The sequence below is a fragment of the Chiloscyllium punctatum genome, chromosome 17 (assembly GCF_047496795.1).
Source record: "Chiloscyllium punctatum isolate Juve2018m chromosome 17, sChiPun1.3, whole genome shotgun sequence".
In the NCBI taxonomy this organism is placed as follows: Eukaryota; Metazoa; Chordata; class Chondrichthyes; order Orectolobiformes; family Hemiscylliidae; genus Chiloscyllium; species Chiloscyllium punctatum.
In genome coordinates, this window is record NC_092755.1 from 63,322,074 (window position 1) to 63,346,357 (window position 24,284).

Here is a 24,284-nt window from a genome sequence, read left to right on the forward strand (position 1 = left end):
TAAAGTTCATAAAGTAATTTGACAATTAATTAATTATTCGGCAAGCTGCTCCTCGGGCATAAGTATTCTTTCCTTGGCAAGCGAACTATACCCTATAATCTGACACCTACTGTGGGACTGGGCTGCCAACTGCACCCACAATTTAGAGCTAAAAGTCTGCTCCTCAGAAGCAAAGAAAAATCCATTAGACTTTGGCTTTGTGCCACAATTCAACAATATTTGTGCTTCTATTACCATTTCCCCACTGTTTATGGATTATCATTTTGAGCAGCTTAGCCAAAGGACTGTCTGAGGAAATCTCTAAAGCACCTGAAATAAGTACCATTTTGGTGCCTTTAATCAACTAAATGGAATCTGAAATCTGCTTGATGGAGTTTTTTTCACAAGAGGGCTAGTGTAGCTCCCTGTGCACACATGTTCCCTCACTCTCATAACACAGAGATGTTGTTTTTTATATGATACAGTTTTCAGTCTTTAATTTTAAAGTGAGCATCTTGCCAAATAAATTTTACGGAAATTTTTTTTAGCAATGCTTATTAGAATATCAACTGCAATGACCAAGTGCCAAGTCAATTTACTTAGAAAATAAGTAGTTCTAGGGATAAAAGACATTCATCGAGATTTCAAATTACAAGATTTTAAAAAAAAATGTAATCAAGTCATTCTTTCCAAATAAAGTCATCTGGATTTTCCTACCAAAATATACTTAATGACGTAGCAGATTAGCCCCATTTTAACCACTGCATGTAGACATCATTTATACTTTTCACTTGTGACAAATGACAGGGCATGACACAATCATTTTGTATTTGAATAAGAATTTTGCTAATATCAAATTTTAATTCATTTGTATATATGTATCTCACTTCATATAAACAAGTAATGTATTTTGGGTTACACCACCTGGCCCCCTGCATGCAAGGCCGCAGGATCAAATGCCAGTCAGGCACTTACTACTGACTGATGGGCTTCTTGATCAGTCAGGCTCCCCAGCCAACAAGTGCTAACCTGCTTGAGGCAATGGAAGGCTGGCAACCGCTGGCAGCTGCAGCAATGGGTCCAAGGCTCAGGCTGCTGGCTGAATGGGGCCAACAAAAGGAGATTTCATTTTTAGTTTTATTTCTTCTATCCATAATAACACACTACTTTTAACGCCATATTATTATTACATAGTTGAGCACCTGAAAATCCAAATGTCTAACATCCATTGCTTCCTCTTTATCTATCCTGTTCACTAATCATCACAGAATTCTAATAAATTTGTCAGTCATGTTTCCCCTTTATGAAATTCTGCGTGATCATATTATGTATTTCTATACACTGCATTTTCCAAATAACTGATGTTAAGCTAACTAGCCAATTGTTTTCTGTTATTTTTGTCTCCTTCCCTTTTTAACTAAAGGTGTTACACTGGCAATTTTCTAATGCTCTGGGGCTTTTCCAGAATCTAAGGATTCTTGCAATGACAGAGCAGGCTTGAGGCACAAAGTGGCCTATGTCTGCTCCTAATTCAGAGCTTTGTATGTTCATGTATCAGTAATACATCATTCTTAAGAAACCAATTAAAATTGTTCACACATAACTGCTGATCATGCACTATATGAGTGTTGGCAAGCCAATCAGAGTTCAGGAATGCCACTAACAATGCACATAGGCAATGATCAGCAAAGAACAATGAGCAGTAACTTTTAGCAAGCCACAGGAAAAACAAAGTAGTAGACTTCACTCAACGGATCACAGCAAGAGACAAATGCCCTGACAGTCAAAAATCACAGAGTGGACAGACTGATTCCTCTGCCTTTATTAAATACTACTCTATTGTACTTACGATAAGAAACAAAAAGTCCTGCAAAATTTGAGAAGATATTTATGTACCCAGAGTGGTTGTGCGTTTATTCAGCACTGAAAGACCCATTAATAATTGTATCATCCCAACCTGGTTTATAATTGTAATTGGCTTGGTTTGACAATGAAAGTTAAATTGAACACTTCAGATGTCACAAACCAGCCAGAACCACTGTACCTGTTGTTGCACTGACATGCACAGTTATATGGAGCATACTGTGAAGAGAAACATACTTATTTAAAATACAAAAACAACAAACATGATTATGTACAATATCGCTGGTCAACTGAAGTTTGCAAATAAGAAGGAATCAATTCAATTAAATAGAGTCAAACGGTTTTGCGAAAGGCAAATCAGAGTTAGAGTTCTGTGACGCCATAACAAGCAGAATGGATAAAGGGGAATCAGTTACACAGTCTTAGAGTTGTAGAAACCTACAGCACTGCAAAAGGACTTTTGGCCCAAACTGGTCCATGCCAATCAAAATGTCCATCCACACTAACCCCATTTCCCTGCACTTTGCCCATATTCTTCTAAACCTTTCCTATCCATGTATTTGTCCAAATGCCTTTTAAATGTTGTTAATGTACCTGCCTCAACCACTTCTACTGGCAGCTCATTCCTCTGTATAAAAATGTTGCCCCTCAGGTTCCCTTTTATTTTCTCCCCTCTAACCTTAAATTGATGCTCTCTAGTCCTGGAAAAAAGGATAGAGTGCATTCACCCCATCCATGCCTCTCATGATCTTACACACTTCTATAAGATCCCCTATCAGTCTACTCCACTCCAAAGAAATAAGTCCTAGCTTGTCCTATGTCAACCTATAACTAGACCCTTGAGTCGTGGCAACATCCTTGTACATTTCTTCTGGAATCCTTCCAGTTTAAAGCATCCTTCCTATAGCAAGGTGACCAAAACTGAACAAAATACTCCAAGTGTGGCCTCACCAATGTCCTGTACAACTGCAATTTAACTTCCCAACTTCTATACTCAATGCTGTAACTGGTGAAGGCCAGTGTACCAAAAGCCTTCTTCACTACCTGTGACAACTTTCAGAGAACCATGCATCTAAACTCCACAGTCCCTCGATTCCACAACACGCCTTAAGGCTCTACCATTCACCAGGAAACACCTACCTTGATTTGACTTTCCAAAACACAAGATCTCACACATCTATATTAAACACCATTTGCCATTTCCCAGCCCACTTCCCCAGCTGATCAAGATCTGATAACCTTCCTCACTGTCCACGATACCGCTTATTTTAGTGGCATCTGCAAACTTGCTAATCATGCCTTGTACATTCTCATCCAAATCATTGATAATAGTTAACAAATAGCAACAGGTCCAGCACTGACCCCTGAGGTGCACCACTAGTCACAGGTCTCCAGCCCGACAAGCATCCTTCCAACATTACCATCTGCTTCCTACCATCAAGCTAATGGTGTACTGAATTTGACAGCTCCCCCAGATCCCATGTGATCTAACTTTCCAGAGCAGCTGACCATGTGGAACCTTATCAAAGGCTTGACTAAATCTACGTGGAGTATGTCTATCGCCCTGCCCTCATCAACCTTCTTCGTCACTTCATCTAAGAATTCTAACAAATTTGTAAGGTATGATCTCCAAAACACAAATGCATGCTGACTATTCTTAAACAAACCCTGTCTTTCCTCAGAATCTTCTCAAGTAACTTACAGTTATGAAGATGTGGATGTACTATACCTTTAAGAGAGTAAAAGCTAGCAGTCACAGCACCAAGTGTTCTCAATAAGACACAATGTATAACATGCCCTCCAGCTACTGGGATAGCTAGTTGCCTGGAAACCACAAAACAGATTCGAATTAGGTCAATCAGTTTAAATTATACTCAAAAAAAAACCAAATTCCAATCAAGTTTGAATTTATTATATTGACAATCTGAAAAGCAAATGACACAATCCGATGCTTTGGGATTTAAGACTGGGGAAAATTGAACAGTTGGGAGGAGAACTGCCACCCAACTAACAGATGTAGACTGTTAGTCAAAACTCAGAGAGGTACCGGAGAAGGAGTTTGCACAGAGAAAAACCTCAACCCTGACCTGGAGAGCCAATCTACCAACAAAGAGAAGATTCAACTGCTGCCACTTTTAAAATTTGGATTTTTCTGTAAATCTTAATTGGGAGTTTTATTGGACTAGTATTAAGAAGGGAAAGTAAAAGATAGGTTAGAGGAAGGAATTGTAAATAATTGTTCGTTAATTATTCTCTGTTATACTTTAAGAAATAAAGTTGTTAATTTTTACTTTAATTAGTTCTTAGTCTATGGAATATTCACAGATTACTGCATGGGATAAATCATTACTGTGTGGCTGGTTTTAAATTAAGCAGGATCGTTTACTCCATGTTGTAACAGTTTTCGGGGCTCGGGTCTGAGAGTTGAACTGGTTTAGACAGATTTGAATAGATTTGGGCGTATGAAAAGTCCCAGCAGATTTAAACACTTGCAGGTTAGTGTCCTAGATCTTTAAATAAAATGTAGGTGAGACAATTTGTTTAATTTTGGTGACTTGTGGTTGATTAAATTAAAAGTGAGAGAAATGGCTCTTAAAATTGCTAAACAGGTTCTGGGATTTAAAGATAATTCTCAAATTTGCCAATAAAGCTTACAAAGAAAGAAAAAGGGCATACTTTTAGAATTAGCAAATAAATTAGATTTAGGTTTAATGAAGGACAAAAGTAAAGCTGAAATTGTATGGGGGTTACTCAAACACTTGGGTGTGTCAGAGAAACAGACAAGTGCAGTAGAGGGAGAAAAACTTAAATTACAATTGAGGAAAATGGAGTTAGAAGATACACAGAGAGAGAGAGGGGAAAGAAAGAAGGAATGAGAGAGAAGAAAGGGAGGGAGAGAGAAGGTTCTTAGCTGAGCAAAGAGAAAGAGAAGAAAGGGAGAGACAAAAGAGACAGAATTTGAACTTGAGATGTTGCAACTTAGTCAGCAAAGTTTACAGGATGGAAATTAAAAGAGAAGGTAGTGATATAGATAACTATGTCAAAACTCTACCACATTTTGATGAGAAAGATGCTGAAGCCTTCTTTATTTCATTTGAAATATTGGATAGGCAGATGGAATGGGCCGAGGATTTTATGGGTAATGCTAGTTCAGACTAAACTGGTCAGCAGAGCTTGTGAGGTGTTTGCTGCACTGTCAGATGAGGGGTCAAGAGATTATGATTAGATTCCCAACAGTATGGAAACAGGCCCTTCGGCCCAACAAGTTCACACCAACTCTCCGAAGAGTAACCCACCCAAACCCATTACCCTACCCTATATTTACCCTTGATTAATGCACCTAACACTATGGGCAATTTAGCATGGCCTATTCACCTGACCAGCACATCTTTGGATTGTGGGAAGAAACCAGAGTACCCAGAGGAAACCCACGCAAACATGGAGAATGTGCAAAATCCACATTATTATGAGGTTAAACAGGCTATTTTAAGTGCTTATGAATTGGTACCAGAAGCATGTAGACAGCAGTTCAGAAACACAAAGAAGGAACCAGGTCAGACTTATGTTGAGTTCGAAAGAATTGAACATATCTATTTTCAAAGCACGCAATCATCGATCAAAATGACTATGACATTTGAGGCTCTGAAAGATTATTCTGCTGGAGGAGTTAAAAAACTTACTTCCAGAGATGGTAAGAATTCACATGGAGGAACAGAAAGTTCAGCAAGTCAGAAGGGCAGCAGGATTAGCAGATGAGTACATGTTGGTGCATAGGACAACCTTCTGGCCAGAATTTCGTCCTGTAAGGAATAGAGAAGGGGAGATCCTACACTACGAAACCAAGAGTAGAGATCACTGGTAAGAATTTACCACCGGTTGAAGAAGCCCAAAAAGGTGGACAGGAAGTGAAAGGCCTCAGGTGTTTTCCCTGTAATGGAGTGGTACATAGAAAATTATAATGCCAGTGGTTTCAGAAGTGCACTGGGAAAAGTGTTTTCACTGCCAGAAGATGGGACATGTAAAGTCACAGTGCTGGTCATTAAAGAAAGGTACAGGGAGAAAAGATGTGGGAAAAGAAGTTAAGCCAGTGACATTAGTGCAGGTAGTAAATGAGACCCCAACAACAGCCAAGGAGCTGCAGGAGAGTGCACAGCCTAGGCAGAGGCTGGGTATGGAGTTAGTACCTGATCTCTACAAAGAATTCACCTCTGTGGGTCAAGTTTACTCAGAACGAACAGGGGGAGAAGGACAAAAAGTTATAATTTTGAGAGATACAGGATCTAACCAGTCGCTGATAGTAAGGGATGAGCAAATATGCACTCTTTGTGATCTGTTACCCAAGAGTGTGGTAATTTGTGGGATAGATGGGCAGAAATTTAGCACTCCCCTATGTAAGATCAAGTTGAAGTGCCAACTCAAGACTGGGCAAGTTACAGTGGGAGTGATTGACAGTGTGTCAGTTCCAGGAATTCAGTCTTTTCGTGGGAATGATTTGACAGGATCCAAGGTGGGAGTGATACCCCTTGTTTTGGAGAAGCCCAAGAAACTGAGAAGTTAAAACAGACATATCCTGGTATTTTCCCAGACTGTGTGGAAACCAGATCCCACTGTCATAAGTCACAGCACGAAGCAAAAAGTAAAGAGAAAGATGAAGGAGTTGAGGTTCAGTTAGGGGATACCCGTTTGACATAATGGTGCAGGAAAAATCTAAACAGGCAGAGGATCAGACAGAAGTAGTTACTCCTGAAAGGCTAAGAGACATGCAACAGCAAGACAAGACAATAAAAGATATATATGTGGATGCGTCCTCCGAAAAGGAGACAGAGAATATTCCGGAGAGTTATTACCCAAAAGATAGAATCCTAAGATGGAAATGGAGACCATGGCAGGTTAGTGCAAAAGAGAAATGAGCCAAAGTGCACCAGATTGTGTTGCTGGTAGCAAACAGACAGGAGGTGTTACAGGGAACACATGACCTATGGGAGGTCACCTAGGCGTATGAAAGACTCAGGTTAGGGTACAAAACATTTTTATTGGACTGGAATGCAAAAGAATGTGGTTACACATGCCAAATGGTAGGTAAGCCATGGGCGGTAATAAAACCAGCACCTTTGTTGTCAATTCCCACATTTGAAGAACCTTTCACGCAGGTTATAATTGATTGTGTAGGTCCCCTCCCGAGAAATAAAAGTGGGAACCAGTACTTGTTAACCATAATTGATTCTCTATCAGATTTCCAGAGGCAATTCCATTACAGAGTATCAAAGCAAAAAGGTTAGTAGAGGAGTTAGTAGCTTTCTTCACACGGTATGGGCTACTCAGAGAGATTCAGTTGGACCAAGGGTCGAATTTTACTGCTAAGGTGTTTGAGGTGGTTATGGATAGCTTAGGCATACAGCACTTTAAATCCAGTGCGTATCATCCTGAAACCCAGGTAGTTTTAGAAAGGTGGCATCAGACCTTGAAGACTATGTTGAGAGCATACTGTTAGGATTACCTGCATGATTGTGATAAATGTATCCCATTCGTATTGTTTTTGAACGACTACGAGCAGCAAAACTGGTGATAAACTTAAATAAAACAGAATTCGCGAAAGCAGAGGTGATGTTCTTCAGACATAACATTGGTCATGAAAGGTTGACCCCACGGAACGCAAAGACAAAGGCCATTGAGGAATTTCCATAACCTTAAAGAAAAAGGAACTTCGATTCTTAGGACTCAGTGGATTCTAATGAAAGTTGTTCCAAACTTCAGCAATGTAGTGGCACTGTTAACCAATTTGTTGAAGAAGAACACAAAGATTTGGTGGACAGAACCATGCCTGGAGGTAGTTGACCATTTGAAATCAATATTAACCACAAAACAGTTTTAGCTACACCAAACTTTTCAAAACCTTTTAAAGCCATCAATACTAGTGACATTGGAGTTGGAGCTGTACTCTTACAGGAAGATGAGGATGGGATTGAACTGCCAGTTGGTTACTTTTCGAAGAAGATCGATATCCACTAAAGGAAATACTTCACAATCAAAAAAGAACTCCTAGAGTCATAGAGATGTACAGCATGGAAACAGACCCTTCGGTCCAACTCGTCCATGTTGACCAGATATTCCAACCCAATCTAGACTCACTTGCCAGTTTCTGGCCCATATCCCTCCAAACCCTTCCTATTCATATACCCATCCAGATGCCTTTTAAAGGTTGCAATTGTACCAGCCTCCACCACTTCCTCTGGCAGCTCATTCCATACACGTACCACCCTCTGCATGAAAAGGTTGACCATTAGGTATCTATTGAGTTTGGTACTTGTCTTACAAAATTTTCATGTGTATATCACGAACAGTGTGTCAGAGATGGTTGTGTATACTGACCACAATCCACTTACATTCTTAGAATGCTTTAAAGACAAGAATATGAGACTATTTTGTTGGAGTCTTATGTTACAGACTTTTAATTTTAAAATCATTCATGTTGCGACTCAGAAGAATGTAATTGCAGATGCATTATCGTGGATTTAACTCAAGAGTTTAGAGGAGATTTGTATTTATTTAATGTTATACATAGGTATATGAGAAGTAGTTAAGGTGAACTTACATTAAAGTTATCTGTAAGTTAGGGTAATGTGTTTAAAAGGTAGAGGAAGAAAATGAAGCCATCTTTTCATTATGATGGTTCATTTCTTTCTTAAGGGGGGAGGTGTTATGAAGATGTGGGTGTACTATACCTTTAAGAGAGTAAAAGCTAGAAGTCACAGCACCAAGTGTTCTCAATAAGACACAATGTAACATGTGCTCCAGCTACTGGGGTAGCTGGTTGCCTGGAAACAACAGAACAGATTTGAATTAGGCTAGGCCAATCAGTTTAAATTATACCCTGAAAAAAATACCAAATTCCAATCAAGTTTGAATCTTAAAAGCTAATGGCACAATCCGATGCTTTGAGGTATAAGACCGGGGAAAATCAAACAGTTGTGAGGAGAACTGCTACCCAACCAACAGATATAGACTGCACGTCAGAACTCTCTGACAGGTACCTGTCTAGAGAAGGAGTTTGCACAGTGAAAAACCTCAACCCTGACCTGAAGAGCCAATCTACCGACAAAGCTAAAGAGAAGATGCGACTGCTGGCCGGCTTTAAAATTTGGATTTTTCTGTAAACCTTAATTGGGAGCTTTATCGGACTAGTATTACAGAAAGGAATGTAAAAGATAGGTTAGAGGGAGGAATTGTAAATAGTGGTTAGTTGATTATTCTCTGTTATACTTCAAGAAATAAAGTTGTTAATTTTTATTTTAACTTGGCCTATGGAATTTTCACAGATTACTGCAAGGGATAAATCTTCTCTGTGTGGCTGATTTTAAATTAAGTAGGAGAGTTTACCCCATGTCGCAACATTTATCTACCACAGATGTTAAACTTACTGGTCTATAGTTTCCAGATTTTTCTTTGCAGTCCTACTTGAATAAGGGAACAACATTCGTTACCATCCAGTCTTCTGGGACCTCACCCGTGGTAGTTGCTGTAGTGTATTTGGGTTTCCAGAAGACATTCAATAAGTTGCCAAATATAAGGTTATTGCACAAGATGGCACTACAGGTATATGCATTAGTATGGACTGAGATTGGTTAACACACAAAAAACAGAGAGCTGGGATAATGAATCTTTTTCAGTTTTAAAAGATGTAACTAGCCAACTACCACAAGGATCAATTCTGGAGCCGCAAATGACTTGCAGGAATGGGCAGAGTGTAACCTATGCTAATGATACCAAAATAAGGAGAAGGATATACTAGCATTGGAGCATTTTAAAAGAGATTTTTTGGGTTGGGATGTAGGAGTTGACTTATTAAGAAAAATTAAACAGGTGAGGCCTTTATTATAGACATGATGTGGAGGTGCCGATGTTGGACTAGGGCGGACAAAGTTAAAAATCATAACACCAGGTTATAGCCCAACAGGTTTATTTGGAAGTACTAGCTGTTGGAGGCTGCTCCTTCATCAGGTAACTAGTGGGGCAGGACCAGAAGACACCAAATTTATAGCAAAAGATCACAATGTCATGCAATTAAAATGATACATTAAACAAACCTAGATTGCTGTTAAGTCTTTCATATTTTAGAATGTGTTGCAGGTTTCAGTTCATTAAAATTTAAATCCCAGAAGTTCTGTTAAGTCACATTCTCAAGATAACTCAAGGTTTTATTAAAGAAAGTGACAATGTGGCATATCAGACTCATGCGCGCACACACATTCTCTCACATGTACTCACATACACGTACGTGTCTATGGGGTGAACTTGCATTTGCAGATACATTCTATTTTTGCTGAAAAAGCATACAACATGCTGGCAGTCAATGCATATACCATTTTATAAATTCTTTCTTTGGAATAGAACCAGTCTGGCTCAAGATTGAATTATGAATTTATAAACCTCTATAATGTCAGTTCTCAGCCTCGGTTAGTCCAGATTTGGAAGATTGAGAAGTGATCGTATTGAAACATAATAAAGATTCTGAGGGGCACTGACAAGATGGACATTGAGAAGATGTTTCCACTTATGGAGGAATCTTGAACGAGGGAAGATAACTGCAGAATAAGAAAATATTTGCTGAAAAGTGAAATGCGAAGGAATTTCACCTCCCTGAGGAATGCCTGGAATTCCCTATCCCAGATAGTTGTGAAAGCTGGATCACTGAACATAGTTAAGGAGGAGGCAGATAGATTTTTGAAATACCAAGAATTTGAGGACTATGAGGAACAGGCACAAAAGGTTTGAGGCCTCAGATAGATCAGCCATGACCTTACTCAATGATGGGGTAGGTTTGAAGGGCCAAATGACCACCTCCTGCTCCAATTTTTAATGTTCTTATGCTGCAGTCAATTTATTCAGATAGCAATAATTGAGGCACTCTTTTCCCATCCTTTTCTGTAACTGCAGGAAACACCTTCTTCTTTTACAGCAACATATTTGTATAGCATGTTGACCGTAATAGAATTTGCAATGATTTTCAAAAAAATCAATTTAAAACAAAGCACGACAATGAGTAACAAAAGGAGAGACATTAAGTGAGATTACCAAAAGATTGGTCAAAATAGGTTTTAAAGAAGTGATAATAGGAAGTGAAAATATTTTTTGAATTCATAAACAGTCAGCCAATACAAGATGATGATTCTGACACTCGGAGCCTGTTCTTGCTTAAGTGGCAGATAGAACAAATCTGATCATTTTAGCTATTGCTTTCCCAGTTCCTCCACTGCCACCACAAATGGTATTAAGCATTAATACCCCACTTTGTTAGCCACTCTCCCAAATTTCCCCATCTTGCTACTTCTCTTCCTACTTTCTTCTTGAAAGTATTCTGTTGTTTTTGCTCTATCTTTTTGTTGATCCTTCTGTGGTTCTGCTTGTGCCTGGGGGCTTAATTTTTTCTGTCTAGTGAGGTACTCCAACACATTTCGTAATACGAGGAGAGACTTCTCATGACTCTGAGGATCCGTAAACTAAAATAATCAAAGTTATTGACCAAGAAATTGCCAGACAAGATTTCACTTTCTTGTAACTATTATTTCAATTTGAGCCAGATAAATCGACAGGCCTATCACAACTGGTACAAACCATTAATTACACATAGGACAACTGACACAAAAGACAGTATCTCACTGATGTGGTAGTGTCTTCTAGGCTAGCAAGTGGCGGCATGGTTAGGTAGAGAGAGCAAGTGTGGGGGGTATCACAGTAAGAATAATATAAGATGTTTTTAAAATGATAATGCATCTGTCAGCAGTCCTATTTGAGGCTGGTTTAATGAATGGGATATAGAAATGTGATGTGGTTCTGCAGCATGATTAAGCTGACACAAGGAGTTTAATGCTAACTACACCAATAATTCCTCTAACAATCACAACAGAACAGCCAAAAATGCACAACACCATTAATGTTAACTAGGTAAATAATTTCTTTATTTGCACTTTTGGCTGAGGGGGATGTGCTTTAAATTTTGAACACAAGGATATTTGTTAACTTGTGTTGCATTTAACAATCCAATCTGCCTATCTTTGAACAAGATGTGGAGATGACAGTGTTGGTCTGAGGTGGACAAAGTTATAAAATCATTCAACACCAGGCTATAGTTCAACAGGTTTATTTGGAAGTACTAGATTTTGGAGCGCTGCTCCTTCATCAGGTAGCTGTGGAGCAGGATCATAAGACACAGAATTTATAGCAAAAGATCTGAGTCATGCAATTAAAACGATATTTTGAACAAACCTAGATTGCTGTTAAGTCTTCCATCTTTTCGAATGGGTTGCAGTTTTCAGATCATCAATATGTAAATCCCTGAACTTTTTTTAAGTCATATTCTCGAGATAACTCAAGGTTTTATTTAAAAAAACTCAGCTCAGGCAATGCATTAAATGTTGAGGATAGACTCTGTCTGAATCCCAAACTTGAGTCAGACTGGTTCTATTTCCAATGTCGGAATTTACAAAATGTTATATGGATTGACTGCCTGCAAATTGTGTTCTTTTTCAGCAAAAATAAAATGCATCTGCAAATGCAAATTCATCCATAGACTTATATGTGTGTGTCTGCGCATGTGAGGGAGAGAGTGTGAGAGCATGCATGTGAGTGTGTATGTGGGAATATATGTGCTTGTTTATGCTTGGTAGAGTGTGCGCGTGAGTCACATTCTCAAGGTAAGGCAAGGTTTTATTAAAAAACAGGTGACATCTCAGCTCAGGCAATGCATTAAATGTTGAGGTTAGAGTCTGTCTGTATCCTAATCTTGAGTCAGACTGGTTCTATTTCCAAAATATGATTTGGATTGACTACCTGCAGATCACGTGCTTTTTGAACAAAATAGAATGTATCTGCAATTAAGTGTGTGTGTGTGTGTGTGTGTGTGTGTGTGTGTGTGTGTGTGTGTGTGTGTGTGTGTGTGTGTGTGTGTGTGTGTGAGAGAGAGAGAGAGAGAGAGAGAGAGAGAGAGAGAGAGAGAGAGAGAGAGAGAGAGAGAGAGAGAGAGAGAGAGAGAGAGAGAGAGAGAGAGAGAGAGAGAGAGAGAGAATGACGGAGTATAAGCCAGTGAAAGGGTATGTGTATGCTTGACAGTGTGCCTTTATCTTTGAACATAAAGGCATCACCTTTGTGCAAAACAGTACAATATAACCTATTTAAAGCAAGCATTGAAGGCTCAGGTGAAAGGAGAAAACAAAGGAAGAAAGTGTTGCCGAACATAGGGAGATACTGGAACATGATAAAGACAATATTTTCAGCAATACTTTGACCCTTCAGCTGTCGTACTGGAGTCCAGACAATGTTCTGATTTATACTAGAAGTTATAATGGCTACCTCTGAACTAGAACAAAATTACAAATTTTGGTGGCGTTTTGTTCCTCCTACTTTGATATGCCATGAAGTAAGGTTTCTGTAAGTGTGACAGTACAAGTACATTAAATGCCTTTCCAGGAACTTTGATCAACACAGTCATGGATTTGAGAGTGAAACAAGATTTCAGTTTGCAAATTAAACAGGTACTTGTAGCATCTGTCAACTCACATTGGAGGAAATATGCTAAAGTCATGAACAGTGCTAAATCAGGAGAGTTCCTGATTTCTTTAATTTTAGTAGGTATCCATACTAATTATGAAAGAAACCTAGAAATTGATGAGAGTTACTCACAGAGTTTGTAAATATTCAATGGTTCGCTCGGTCATAGAATGATGTTTAGAAACTAATACAATATTCAAGAAGATCTTAATGATTTCTAAGTTAACAACATCAATATGGTTTAATAAAACCTCATCAAGTAATTTGATTAAAATGTTGATGCAAAATTAATCAGAGATATTAAAGGAGAGGAGGACATATTAGCAATCATGAAAGAACATCCAGGCTTGATATAAACATTGTCTACATACCTCCTGTCTTTGTTTCCAGTAACAGCTAGAAAAGGAGGACTATCCTTTAGGTTCACACAGGTGAAGTCTCCTGCAGAGTTTCCCAGTGTTGCTATTGGTTGAGCTGTCTGTAGACAATAAACGTGGATCTAGAATATAATAAAAATTCTAGATTGATAAAGTAGATACTGAGCAATCAAAACAAATATATTAAATGCAAATAACTTTATTTTGACGTGTGTATATGCAATATTATATTAAATTTGTACTTATTGCAATTTGAGTGAGATGAGCAGTCAAGAGTTACTTTGAATGACATTTTATTGCCACAAGAGGGTGAGAAGTACAGCGTCATGTTTACCTCATGTTAGTAAACAACTGTATTGAATGAATATATTTAATGCAAGTACTATGTTGATATTGGATGACTTGGAAATTTCCAGAATTTCCATAAACAACCAAAAACCTCATATTAGCTTTGAAAAATGGATCATAATGTAAATTATTAATCCTTAGTAAAGTCAGCTGAAAGAAAAATATTCTTTTAAAGTTTGAAGTGTAATTTCTTTGAATTTATATTTAGCATTTATTTTCTCATGTCATTTATGTCATTTTACACAGGTCACTGGATTAGCCCTATGAATCCATTACAGACTCAGTTAATTGATTATTTTCTTTGTTACCTAATGTATTGAATATTGCTGTACTTGGTCAACTCGTCAAAATTTTAAAAAGGTCATCAAAAAGAGTTAAGTAATGTTCCCAGGAGCACAGCACGGCTTTTGAAACAGTAATGGACTGACTGCAAGAAACCACTAAGTGAGTAATTCAATTTTCAATATTCCAGTTTGGAACAATGCGTATCACTATCAGGAGCTGATGGCAGAATATAGAGAAGAGATTATGCATAATTATTGTGATATTTTACAAAAAAAGGTCAAAATACATCTGATTAAAATCAATATATTTCTAAGACAAACCATTAATTTTAGATGTAATCAAAGCATCACTTTAGAGGATGCATAACTTTATAGCCTCTGAGTTGGGATATTTTGATATTGAGGTCTCAATACTGAATATATTGTACAAGTGTTGAAACTCTGGAAGTAAATATTCTGGGAGTTTACTTAATGTAAGGATTCATTCTTCATTGATACATAAATATCTTAACCTTTGTTGAACAGTATCTCTCACAGAATGGACTTTTAAACTATTTTTAGATTAGTCCATTATAATTCAACAGATAATTTATAGATCAATTTTATATGCAACTATTTAAATTATAGTAAATCATTTGCTAATGACTAAACAAGCTGCTAAAAATTCTGTAAGCAAGTGGTGGTAAAATGTTAAATGGTTAAGGGCAGAAACTTTCACCTCCAGTGTTTCAGGATGAAACCATTTTGTAACCTGCACTAACACTAACATTATTACATGTCACAAATGGTAACAATCAACAACCTCAGTGTCTTGCAAAACATAAATTTGGGGTTGTTGTGGATTCTGCTTGTTGCATTTGCTTTGGTTAGGATAGGGTACAGATTACTAAGCTAGAATTTATTGCTGATCCCTGTTTTAACTTTTACCTAGGCACTGAAATTACAATGTGAAGGACCGTTCTAAATTATTGTATCTTTTGGGTTTCCCTCTAACATTATATTATTTACCAAAATTAAATGAATTGGCTAATGAATAAGGAGGAACTTAAGTTTAAAGAATAACATTTATAATGTTAGTATATCCTGCACAATTACTTAAACAGTAATTACTTATTTTCAAAATGTTACAGCAACTGTCACTTATATAGTGCTTATAATATGATACTATATCCTAAACTGACCAAACATAGGGCGAAAGGTAAAGGAGGTGTGAATAAAGTGGCAAGTGTTAAGAAATGTTTAGAAAAGGTGCAGGAAGGCACATGAATCTGGGAACACAACTGATACCTTATCCACCTGACATTTTTCATGGCAACTGAAAGCTTTACCATAAATAACTGAAAACATATGGACATGGTGGTGGTGGCTGAGTTACAAAGCTAGCAGAGACAGCACAGATAGGGTAGAGAAAAAAATTTAGAAATGAGGACAAAAGTTTTGAAATTATAGATCATTAATACTGTTCATCCAAATTATAAATCTGAAACGTGTCACAAGAATTCATGAATTTGGGTATGGATAAAAATACATTTTGAATTAGGTGTTCTAATATTCACCTACTTGCTACAATTTTTAAAATTCCAGTTACTTTTATGATGGAGACTGCTTTATATTCTTCTCGACTTCCCCATTGTACTAACGATTTTTTCAATTCACAATTACGGTGAAGAAATTGTGGATGTAGTCCATAACCTCATCTGTGTATCACTGATCCATTTAACTTAGAATTTGTAAACGTTTTGCTTGCTAGTTGACACATCTTTATTCCATTTTCCAGACATCACCTATTGCTAACAATTCTGCTATTACCACTTACACCTCTTAATAGACGTATCTTTTGATTCCTTTCACTTTGTTCATTACCATTGATATTATTTTTGTACAGTCATTTCCTTTTGTTATTTCATATTTAGTGTATTCCACCCTATCACAGACCTTCTTTCTTGTTCTTTCTCGAGTCCACCACTTTCCCTGCCTCTGTACTTGTTTAAAATCTAACATCTCCGATGGAACATCAACCTTAAATGCTGGACAATTTTGTGGTGGAGCTGGGAAGCCTCATTGAAGGTTTAAAAGTAGTAGGTAGCACAAAGATGTAGACATCCTGGCCCCATTTCTGATACATTTAATTTTTTTGACAGCAAGAAAAGGGGACAGATTCACACAGTGGCCCTTAACTCAGTATGACCATTTCAACGCTGATTTCAAACAGACCCAACTTTTGCTTTTCCAGGCCCTTCTCCTGCCATGGTTGGAGTCCTGAATTAACAGTGCCAATGTAAACTTAACAACCCAAGAGGCTTTGAAACGATTAGGTGACCTTGAAGTAGAGCCGTTTCTTTCAATAAAATGTTAAGTATTGAAGTACATTTAAAAGCTTTGAAAGGATTTTACAACTATGAATTTTTTCACTATCAAGCCTTTCGGAGTGAGAGCCTATATAGTTAGAAGTTTATTTTTCATTTCCACATGGTTGCTGAGGTCTGCTAATGGTTGATATTAGGGGAATGCCTATGGAGGTGACATTGAGTGTTTAAAAGTCCATCAAGTGGGTAAGGGCCCTGAATTGATGTTGAGAGTATCAGAGGCCATGGGGTGGGTGACTGCATGAGTTGGAATGGAGTGTAAGATGTGGCATGGGGGACATGAATTGGCATGGAAAATATGGGGAATAGTGGGGTATGGATGAATAGTGGGTTGGCAAATCAGAAACAAGTACATTGGGATACAAAAACACACCCATAGTCACCGGCAGGACAAATGAGTTAAGAATTTTCCTCTCCTGAGCCTCATGTCTTGGCGGCCAAAATCTAACCTGATAATTCTGTTTTTCTCTCCAAAGATGGTGCCTGACCAGTCAAATATTTCTAAATATTTCCCTTTAATTTTACGTTAATGCATTGGGCAATGAAATCCACTTTGGTGCAGCAAAATCTCATATCATTAAGATTTGAACAATGGAGTTCTGGTTAAATTGTTTCTGTTATATTGAAAAAGTTACATTTTGAGATGGTAAATGTGTGGGTGAAATGTGGATGCAAATAGTAACACACACAGACTTAGATGCTTTAGATGAGAAAGTAATATATAGTTTTACAGTGTTAATCATTATATTACAGTTTTGCCAGTAGTCACTTCAATTTCATATTTCAAGAAATGGAATTTTAGAATCTGCAGATGGACTGAAGGTTCTCCAGTGTTTTTCTGTGTTGAAGATACGTCAATATTATTGTTTTATACAGGGAGAAGCTCTGGAATCAGATCTTATTGAAAACTGGAAAAATGATTTGATAAAAAAATCATAATAGAACTTTGTTCTTTTGATTTTTGAAAGTACATATTCCTTGGTCAACTATAACAAGACACGTGTCACACATCTTTATTTTTCTTCAGTCAATTTCTGACAGTCTAGACAGCGAATGTCAGATTATTCTCTCCATAAGGTGATGGGCATTACTTAGTGAAGTTGATTCTGTTAGACTGTTAGAAAACATTGGGTAAAGCTGAAGAGTTGAAATTATACTATTCTTCTTCTATCTCGGTCAAAGTTGCTGAGTAGAGATTCACCTAACCCAGCTACAGTTAGTTTAGCCTGGAAATTTAAATTAGTGATCTTAAACAGGATCATCCCAGTATGCATGATACAGTTCATACAGAGAAGAGCATTTATTAATTAAGTCGTTTTGGTCAACATACTTAGTTTTTATATACTTTGTTCACAACAAATTACATTAGTTATAATAAAAAAATAACTTCTCAGAAGCTGGGGTAGAAAGCAAACCTGTTTGTGCACAAATATCCTGGTAGTCCAGTAATTAATTTTTTTTTGCTTTGCTGGTGTAATATTGTATAACTGCACCAAAAATTACCTGGGGGCCTCATGCCTTGTTCATCTCCTAATAGCATTTGGCCACATTGTTATATTGACTATGGACTAATCTGTCCTTTGCTGTAGCAACCAGACAGTACTTACCTTATTCTTTTCTGAGCTATTCTGCAGTCACTCCAAGAAAGTACAGTATAATGAAATACAATACTGCTTTCTGGTTGCTTACTTTTGCCACCCCAACCAATATGCCTACATGATTTTAATAGTAATTAAAAGCAGATTATTGGGATTTTAGATTAAGAATCTGAAATTTATTCAAATATTAATGCTCCTTCCTCAACATCATGTGAGCTATAGTTGTTGGCACATGTATGAAATGCATAGACATGTGGAATTTATAGTTGAAATCGAAGAGCAGATTATTGGAAATAGGATACTGTAGCTTTCAAGGTGTTAGTAACACTATCTCTCGCTGTTAATGTATTAATAAATTTGAAAACACAGGGTATTGATCTAAGAGGCATTAGTAAAGTGGTTCAATAGTATATATTATGATAAGCAAACCAAAGAGCTGCACTGATTGCAGCTACAGACAGCCTCATATGGTCACCCTATCCTGTAGATTATATATGATAGCATGAATGTGGAGGTGAGGGGATTAGGTCAAGAAACAAGTAAAAGATTTATAAATGTTAATACAGTAAGAACAAACTGTTTTGTTAACTATATCTACTTGTTTTCTTCCATCAACAGTTACTGTAAATTTAAAATTCATGCTAAGGAGTCAAGAAAATCATGTGTATTCCTCATTAAATTAGCAGCATTGTACAACTTTTTAGAACAAAATTCTGCAACACATTTCAGATGAAAAATGCGATTAAGCATGATCATAATTCCTCCCGAGTATATGGCATGTTATTACATATGAAAGCAGTTCTCTTGTGTGAGAGAAATAGTTTAAAATGTTTATGAAAAAAGGTATCCGTTGAGTGCCTAAGAATGATTTATGATACATTTCTGCACTTTCTCCCTAGGGATAACATGGATAAGATTCAGGGTTCCAGAATGAGTTTTAATATCTGGCTTGGGGCTTTACAGGCCTGTAGTGCAGTAGGATCACTGCCCATAATCAGTTTTCATGGACAATGTTGGATAAGTATTTTAGAAACACACAAAACTGAACATTGTACTTAGACATAACCATACTTCAAAAGTAGAGTGATAGTTGCTGTCTGGTTGCTAGTAAAGTAACTGCTACAGGAATTTTATCAGGAAAAAAATCTGTACTGGCATTTTAGAATCTACAGCATGCATTATTAATCAATAGTGTAATGCCACTTGGGAAATTTGTTTAAATAAAGTAACCAGGAGTGTAGGGAATGCATCACCTCTGAGGGCCTGAATCAAATACAATCCAGATACAAGACAGATGGGATAAAGATCTTTTAACTTGATTGCTGAGAGAGATTCCAAGTGAAAGATTCAGGTCATTTGAAATCAGGTTCTAATGGATGGGAGTCTGTAGCTCAAAATTGGCCACAAATTGAGCCAGAATATGTGAAATAAATGCATGATTGAATTCAGGAGTTATTAGTAAAAAAAATTTTGAACACCTTTTTGTTTGACTATTAAACACATAATTTGTTCTGAAAGATATTTGATTCAATTTTATAGGTTGCTGTGCTATATAATACATATGACAGGGAACAGTGATTTATAGGTTACAGTCATTATAAACACATTGAAAGTTCTATAAATCTATATAATTCTTCATATTAGGGCAGGAACATCTTGCCAGATGATTCAAGATACAGGAAAGGAAAGAAAAGAAAAGATTAGCATTGAGCAATGGAATTAACTTAATATTTAAATCTTGGTGAAATGGGGACTTATTTTTTAAATGTAAATTTAAAGTATTTTTGGTTTTGAGAATGGTCAAGGAATGTGTGTGGACCTCTCCAAGTATTTCCTAGTTTTGGGCAGAATCATTTCTTTTGCTCTCCGGATATCCCACAGATTTTCTTTCGTTGCGAGAGTTTTTAAGTTGCCCCAGGTTTGATGTATTTCTTGCTGCTATGAGAGAAACGTTTGATAGATTTACAAACTGCAATTCCTTGTCCAACCATTAACATGCTAAGCAGGTAACTTACGGAGTCTACAGGGACATTCCATAGTTTGGATGGTCCTCAAAACTTCAATTTTAATTCTCTTTGTTAATTCAGGATCCTTTTCTCCTTAAGTCTACTTTGTCAAACTCCTTGCTGCATCCCTCCAATTTGATTACCAAAGTGAAGTGAAAAGCTGTTGCATTTCATTATCTCTAAGATTGAGATGATTGTTTAGCTGTTTTTGTCACTCCTGATCCCACCCCTACACTGCTCTTGGGTTCTGTCAGTCTATTGACTCCCCTTATGTGATGGTACTGTGTCTTGCCTGAAAGCAATCAACGTATCACAACCAATTACCTTTATTCCTCCTTATTACTCCCATTCCTCCTGCAATAATCCACCTCGGGTTTCCTGCTCTTCTGCATCTACACATTGCCTTTGGTGACCAGCAGGCACTTTTTCTTTTGTGGCTGCTATCTTTCCATCACATCCCTTAATGCTAACATCATTACTTGTATGTTCACGGCTACCTACTAAACCTGTACCAAACTATACAAAACCTCTGCTTGATCCTTGTTACTGGATTAGTGGTGCTGGAAGAGCACAGCATTCAGGCAGCATCCAAGTAGCTTTGAAATCGACGTTTCGGGCAAAAGCCTGATGAAGGGCTTTTGCCTGAAACGTCGATTTCGAAGCTACTTGGATGCTGCCTGAACTGCTGTGCTCTTCCAGCACCACTAATCCAGAATCTGGTTTCCAGCATCTGCAATCATTGTTTTTACCTCGTTGATCCTTGTTACTGTTCTGCTTTTTTATATGTAAACAATAGCTTTTCACAACCAAATGTGAAAGAAATAGTTGCAACATGAAAATCATGGGTAACTGGCAGACAAAAGCTAACATGAAAATAACCTTAGAACAATTAGAACTCATTCTGGAAAGTGCTGAACAAACAGAGCAAGAATAAAAGTTATTCATGAAGTGATATGACTAACTTACAAATCCCACAAGAGCTTCAGTATTAGATTCAGTTAAAATCATAATGTGAAACATAAAAACATTATGCATCTCAGTGTAGATGATTGATATGAGAAAAATGTTTTAAGTAGTAGAGCCCACTTCTCCCTCCCAATGCTGACCAAACAAGACAATCATTTTACTTGCTCTGTATGATAATATCAATTATTCATGTATATATGGCACTTAGAAAAGTGTATCAAATCCACATTACACTAAGAAACCTCTTTATTGAACTATTGTTTTGATACACATCCATATACAAAGTAATATGTTAAAGCTATAATTCATGTTATTTGAATGACAACTTACTTAAGACACTACTTTTACCACAACGTGGTGAATCTGTGCCAACGTTCACTTGCATTACACAGTTCTGATGTTCCGTAGCCAATAGCCCCATTTATAAGCGTCAAATGTCTTAGGCTAAAACTACCTTAGGAACTTGTTAGGATGTAGATTCAAATGTTGATTAAGCACAGTACTATCACAAAGAATTCATAATTTTTGTATTTTAACCAATCATACATGTGCTTCATGAATAAAACACACCATTATTTAATCTCCCTCATTTAAATTACCTCCTTCAAAAAAAACCATTAGATAAATCTGCTTTATGTGCTCCATGCTTCAACCAGTTAGAAAACAGCTTTGATACAACTGCATGTTAGCTGAATAAACATTTTGAGGTTAAGAAATTAGGCAAGCCAGACTGTGGTGGATGGGATCTGCACATGATTTATGTCAGGAAGTCACTTAAGTTTAACAGAACCAATTATCATTGAAAAGCTAATAGGTATCATATAAAAACTGAATGAGTGTTCAGGTAAAATAAAAGCTTAATTATAATGTCTTTACACTAAAACCTTCAGTTTCACAAAATACTGCATGTGAATGACACCAAATTTGAAAATATTGTGACCTGTGAAGAGAATAATGATAAACCTCAATAGGACACAGGCAAACTGGTGGAACAATGGATCATATGACAATTAAAATTTAAAAATAGAAGTATGAAGTGATATATTTTAAGAGAGAGATCAAGAGGATGCAATATAAAATACAGGATATGCAATATAAAATACAGGATATACAATTCCCCAAAGAGGATGCAGGAGCAGAGGGATCTGGGGCTATATATTTATTTGATTCACTCATGGAATGTGTTAGCTGGGTTGACATTTATTGTCAATCTGTAATTGCGCTTGAGAAGTTGGTGGTGAACTGCCTTATTGAACTGCTGCAGTCCAATTGATGTTGATACACCCCCAATATCTCCAGGGAAGGAGTTCCAGGATTTTGACCCAGATATTGAAGAATTAGGGATATATTTCCAAGTCAGATGGTGAGTGGCTTTCAGGGGAATTTGGATACAGTGGTGGTTCCATGTATCTGCTACCTATGTCCTCATAGATATTAGTGATTGTGGGTTTGAGAGGAGATCACTTAGGAGACTTGGTATATTTGAATGTTGGTGGTACAGAAAGTGATTGTTTGTGGACATAGTGTCAATAAAGCATACTGCTTTGCCCTATATGGTGTTAAGCTTCTTGCATGTTTTTAGAGCTGCATTCATCCAGGAGTGCCAAGGGTTGATGGGTTAGTTTATGTGGAAGAAAATTTGCCACAAAACTTGACACAAATTTGTGTGGAAGTCATTTTGTCACAGAGCTATCCTCACAGCAAAACTTAGACTGCTGACAATGCTTTTCCAATAAGCTGACGAACTTGTTTTTTTAAGAAATGACCTTGTAGTTGTGAGCTCACTCTCAGCTCCCCCGGCCCCTAGACTAGATCTGCTTTCATAAATGATGAATTGTCTATTGTACTAATTATCTGTTCCTGCCTTATGTTAACCTGCAGTAGAAGATAGCATTCATTTAGGCAGATTTGAGAAATGTAGACTTATGATATGTATGTATCAGCTACACGAACTGACCATTGCTCTTATGTAACCTTATGACTGCCCCTAGGTTGCGTAACTAATGGACAGTATGCTTATGATATACTATATAATCTGTGGCACTCTGTATTTCAACAGACTATTTTGGACTCCTCTGAAGAAAGGTGTACTCCCCATGGCCATGCAATAAAGCTTGCTAATACTCAACGTCTCAACTCCCAACAATTTTGTTGGGAACAATCTGGAAAAAGAATTTCCTCCCTAATAGTTTCTCTCACCTAACCTCTGGATTTCAGCTCTTTTGTTCATGTCTGGACCAAGGCTTTAATGGGGTCAGGAACAGAGTGGCCTTTGTAGAACCTGAAGTGACTGTCAGTGAGCTGGTCATTTCTAAGCAAGTGCTGCTTAACAGCACTGTTGATGACACTTTCCACACTTTACTGATGATTGACAGTAATAAGCAGGCAATTTATTGGGTTGGGTTTATCATGCTTTTTGTATTCAGGACATATCTGGGCAAATTTCCAATCGTTCAGGGAGACGCCAGAATTGTGGCTGTACTGGAATGGCTTGGCTACATGCATGGCAAGGTCTAATGCACAAGTCTTCAGTACGACTGTTTGAATTTGTTAGTACCCTTAGCCCTCACAGCATACAGTATCTCCAACTGTGTCACATGGAGTGAACTGAATTAGTTGAAGACAAGAATCTATGATTCTGGGAGTTTCTGAAGGAGGTCGAGCACTTCTGGTCGAAGGTTATTGCAAATGCTTCAGCCTTAGCTTTTGCACTGATAATGGGCTCCCACATTATTAAGGTTGGCCATATTTATGGAGCCTCCTCCTCCATTGTGTTGTTTAATTCTCTACCACCTTTTATGACTAGATATGCAGCACTGCACAGCTTAGACACATTCAATTGCTCATAGAATCACTTGGCTCTATCACTTGCTGCTAATGCTGTTTGGCATGCAAGTAGTCCTGTTTTGTGGCTTCACCAAGTTGACACCTCATTTTTAGGTGTGCTGATGTT

At 37.4% G+C, this 24,284-nt stretch overlaps 1 protein-coding gene across 4 annotated transcripts in view; it reads right to left on the reverse strand.

The window, feature by feature from the left end:
• The window catches only part of fbxw8 (F-box and WD repeat domain containing 8), a 168,184-nt gene that overhangs the window by 18,038 nt on the left and 125,862 nt on the right, over positions 1-24,284 (reverse strand). For 3 of the 4 annotated variants that reach the window (XM_072587321.1, XM_072587320.1, XM_072587322.1), the window contains one exon: positions 13,758-13,885. In XM_072587321.1, the coding sequence (XP_072443422.1) occupies positions 13,758-13,885 (128 nt within the window). Of the gene's footprint in view, positions 1-3,571; positions 3,667-13,757; positions 13,886-24,284 lie in introns of all 4 variants that reach the window. The other variant, XM_072587323.1, reaches the window with a different exon arrangement.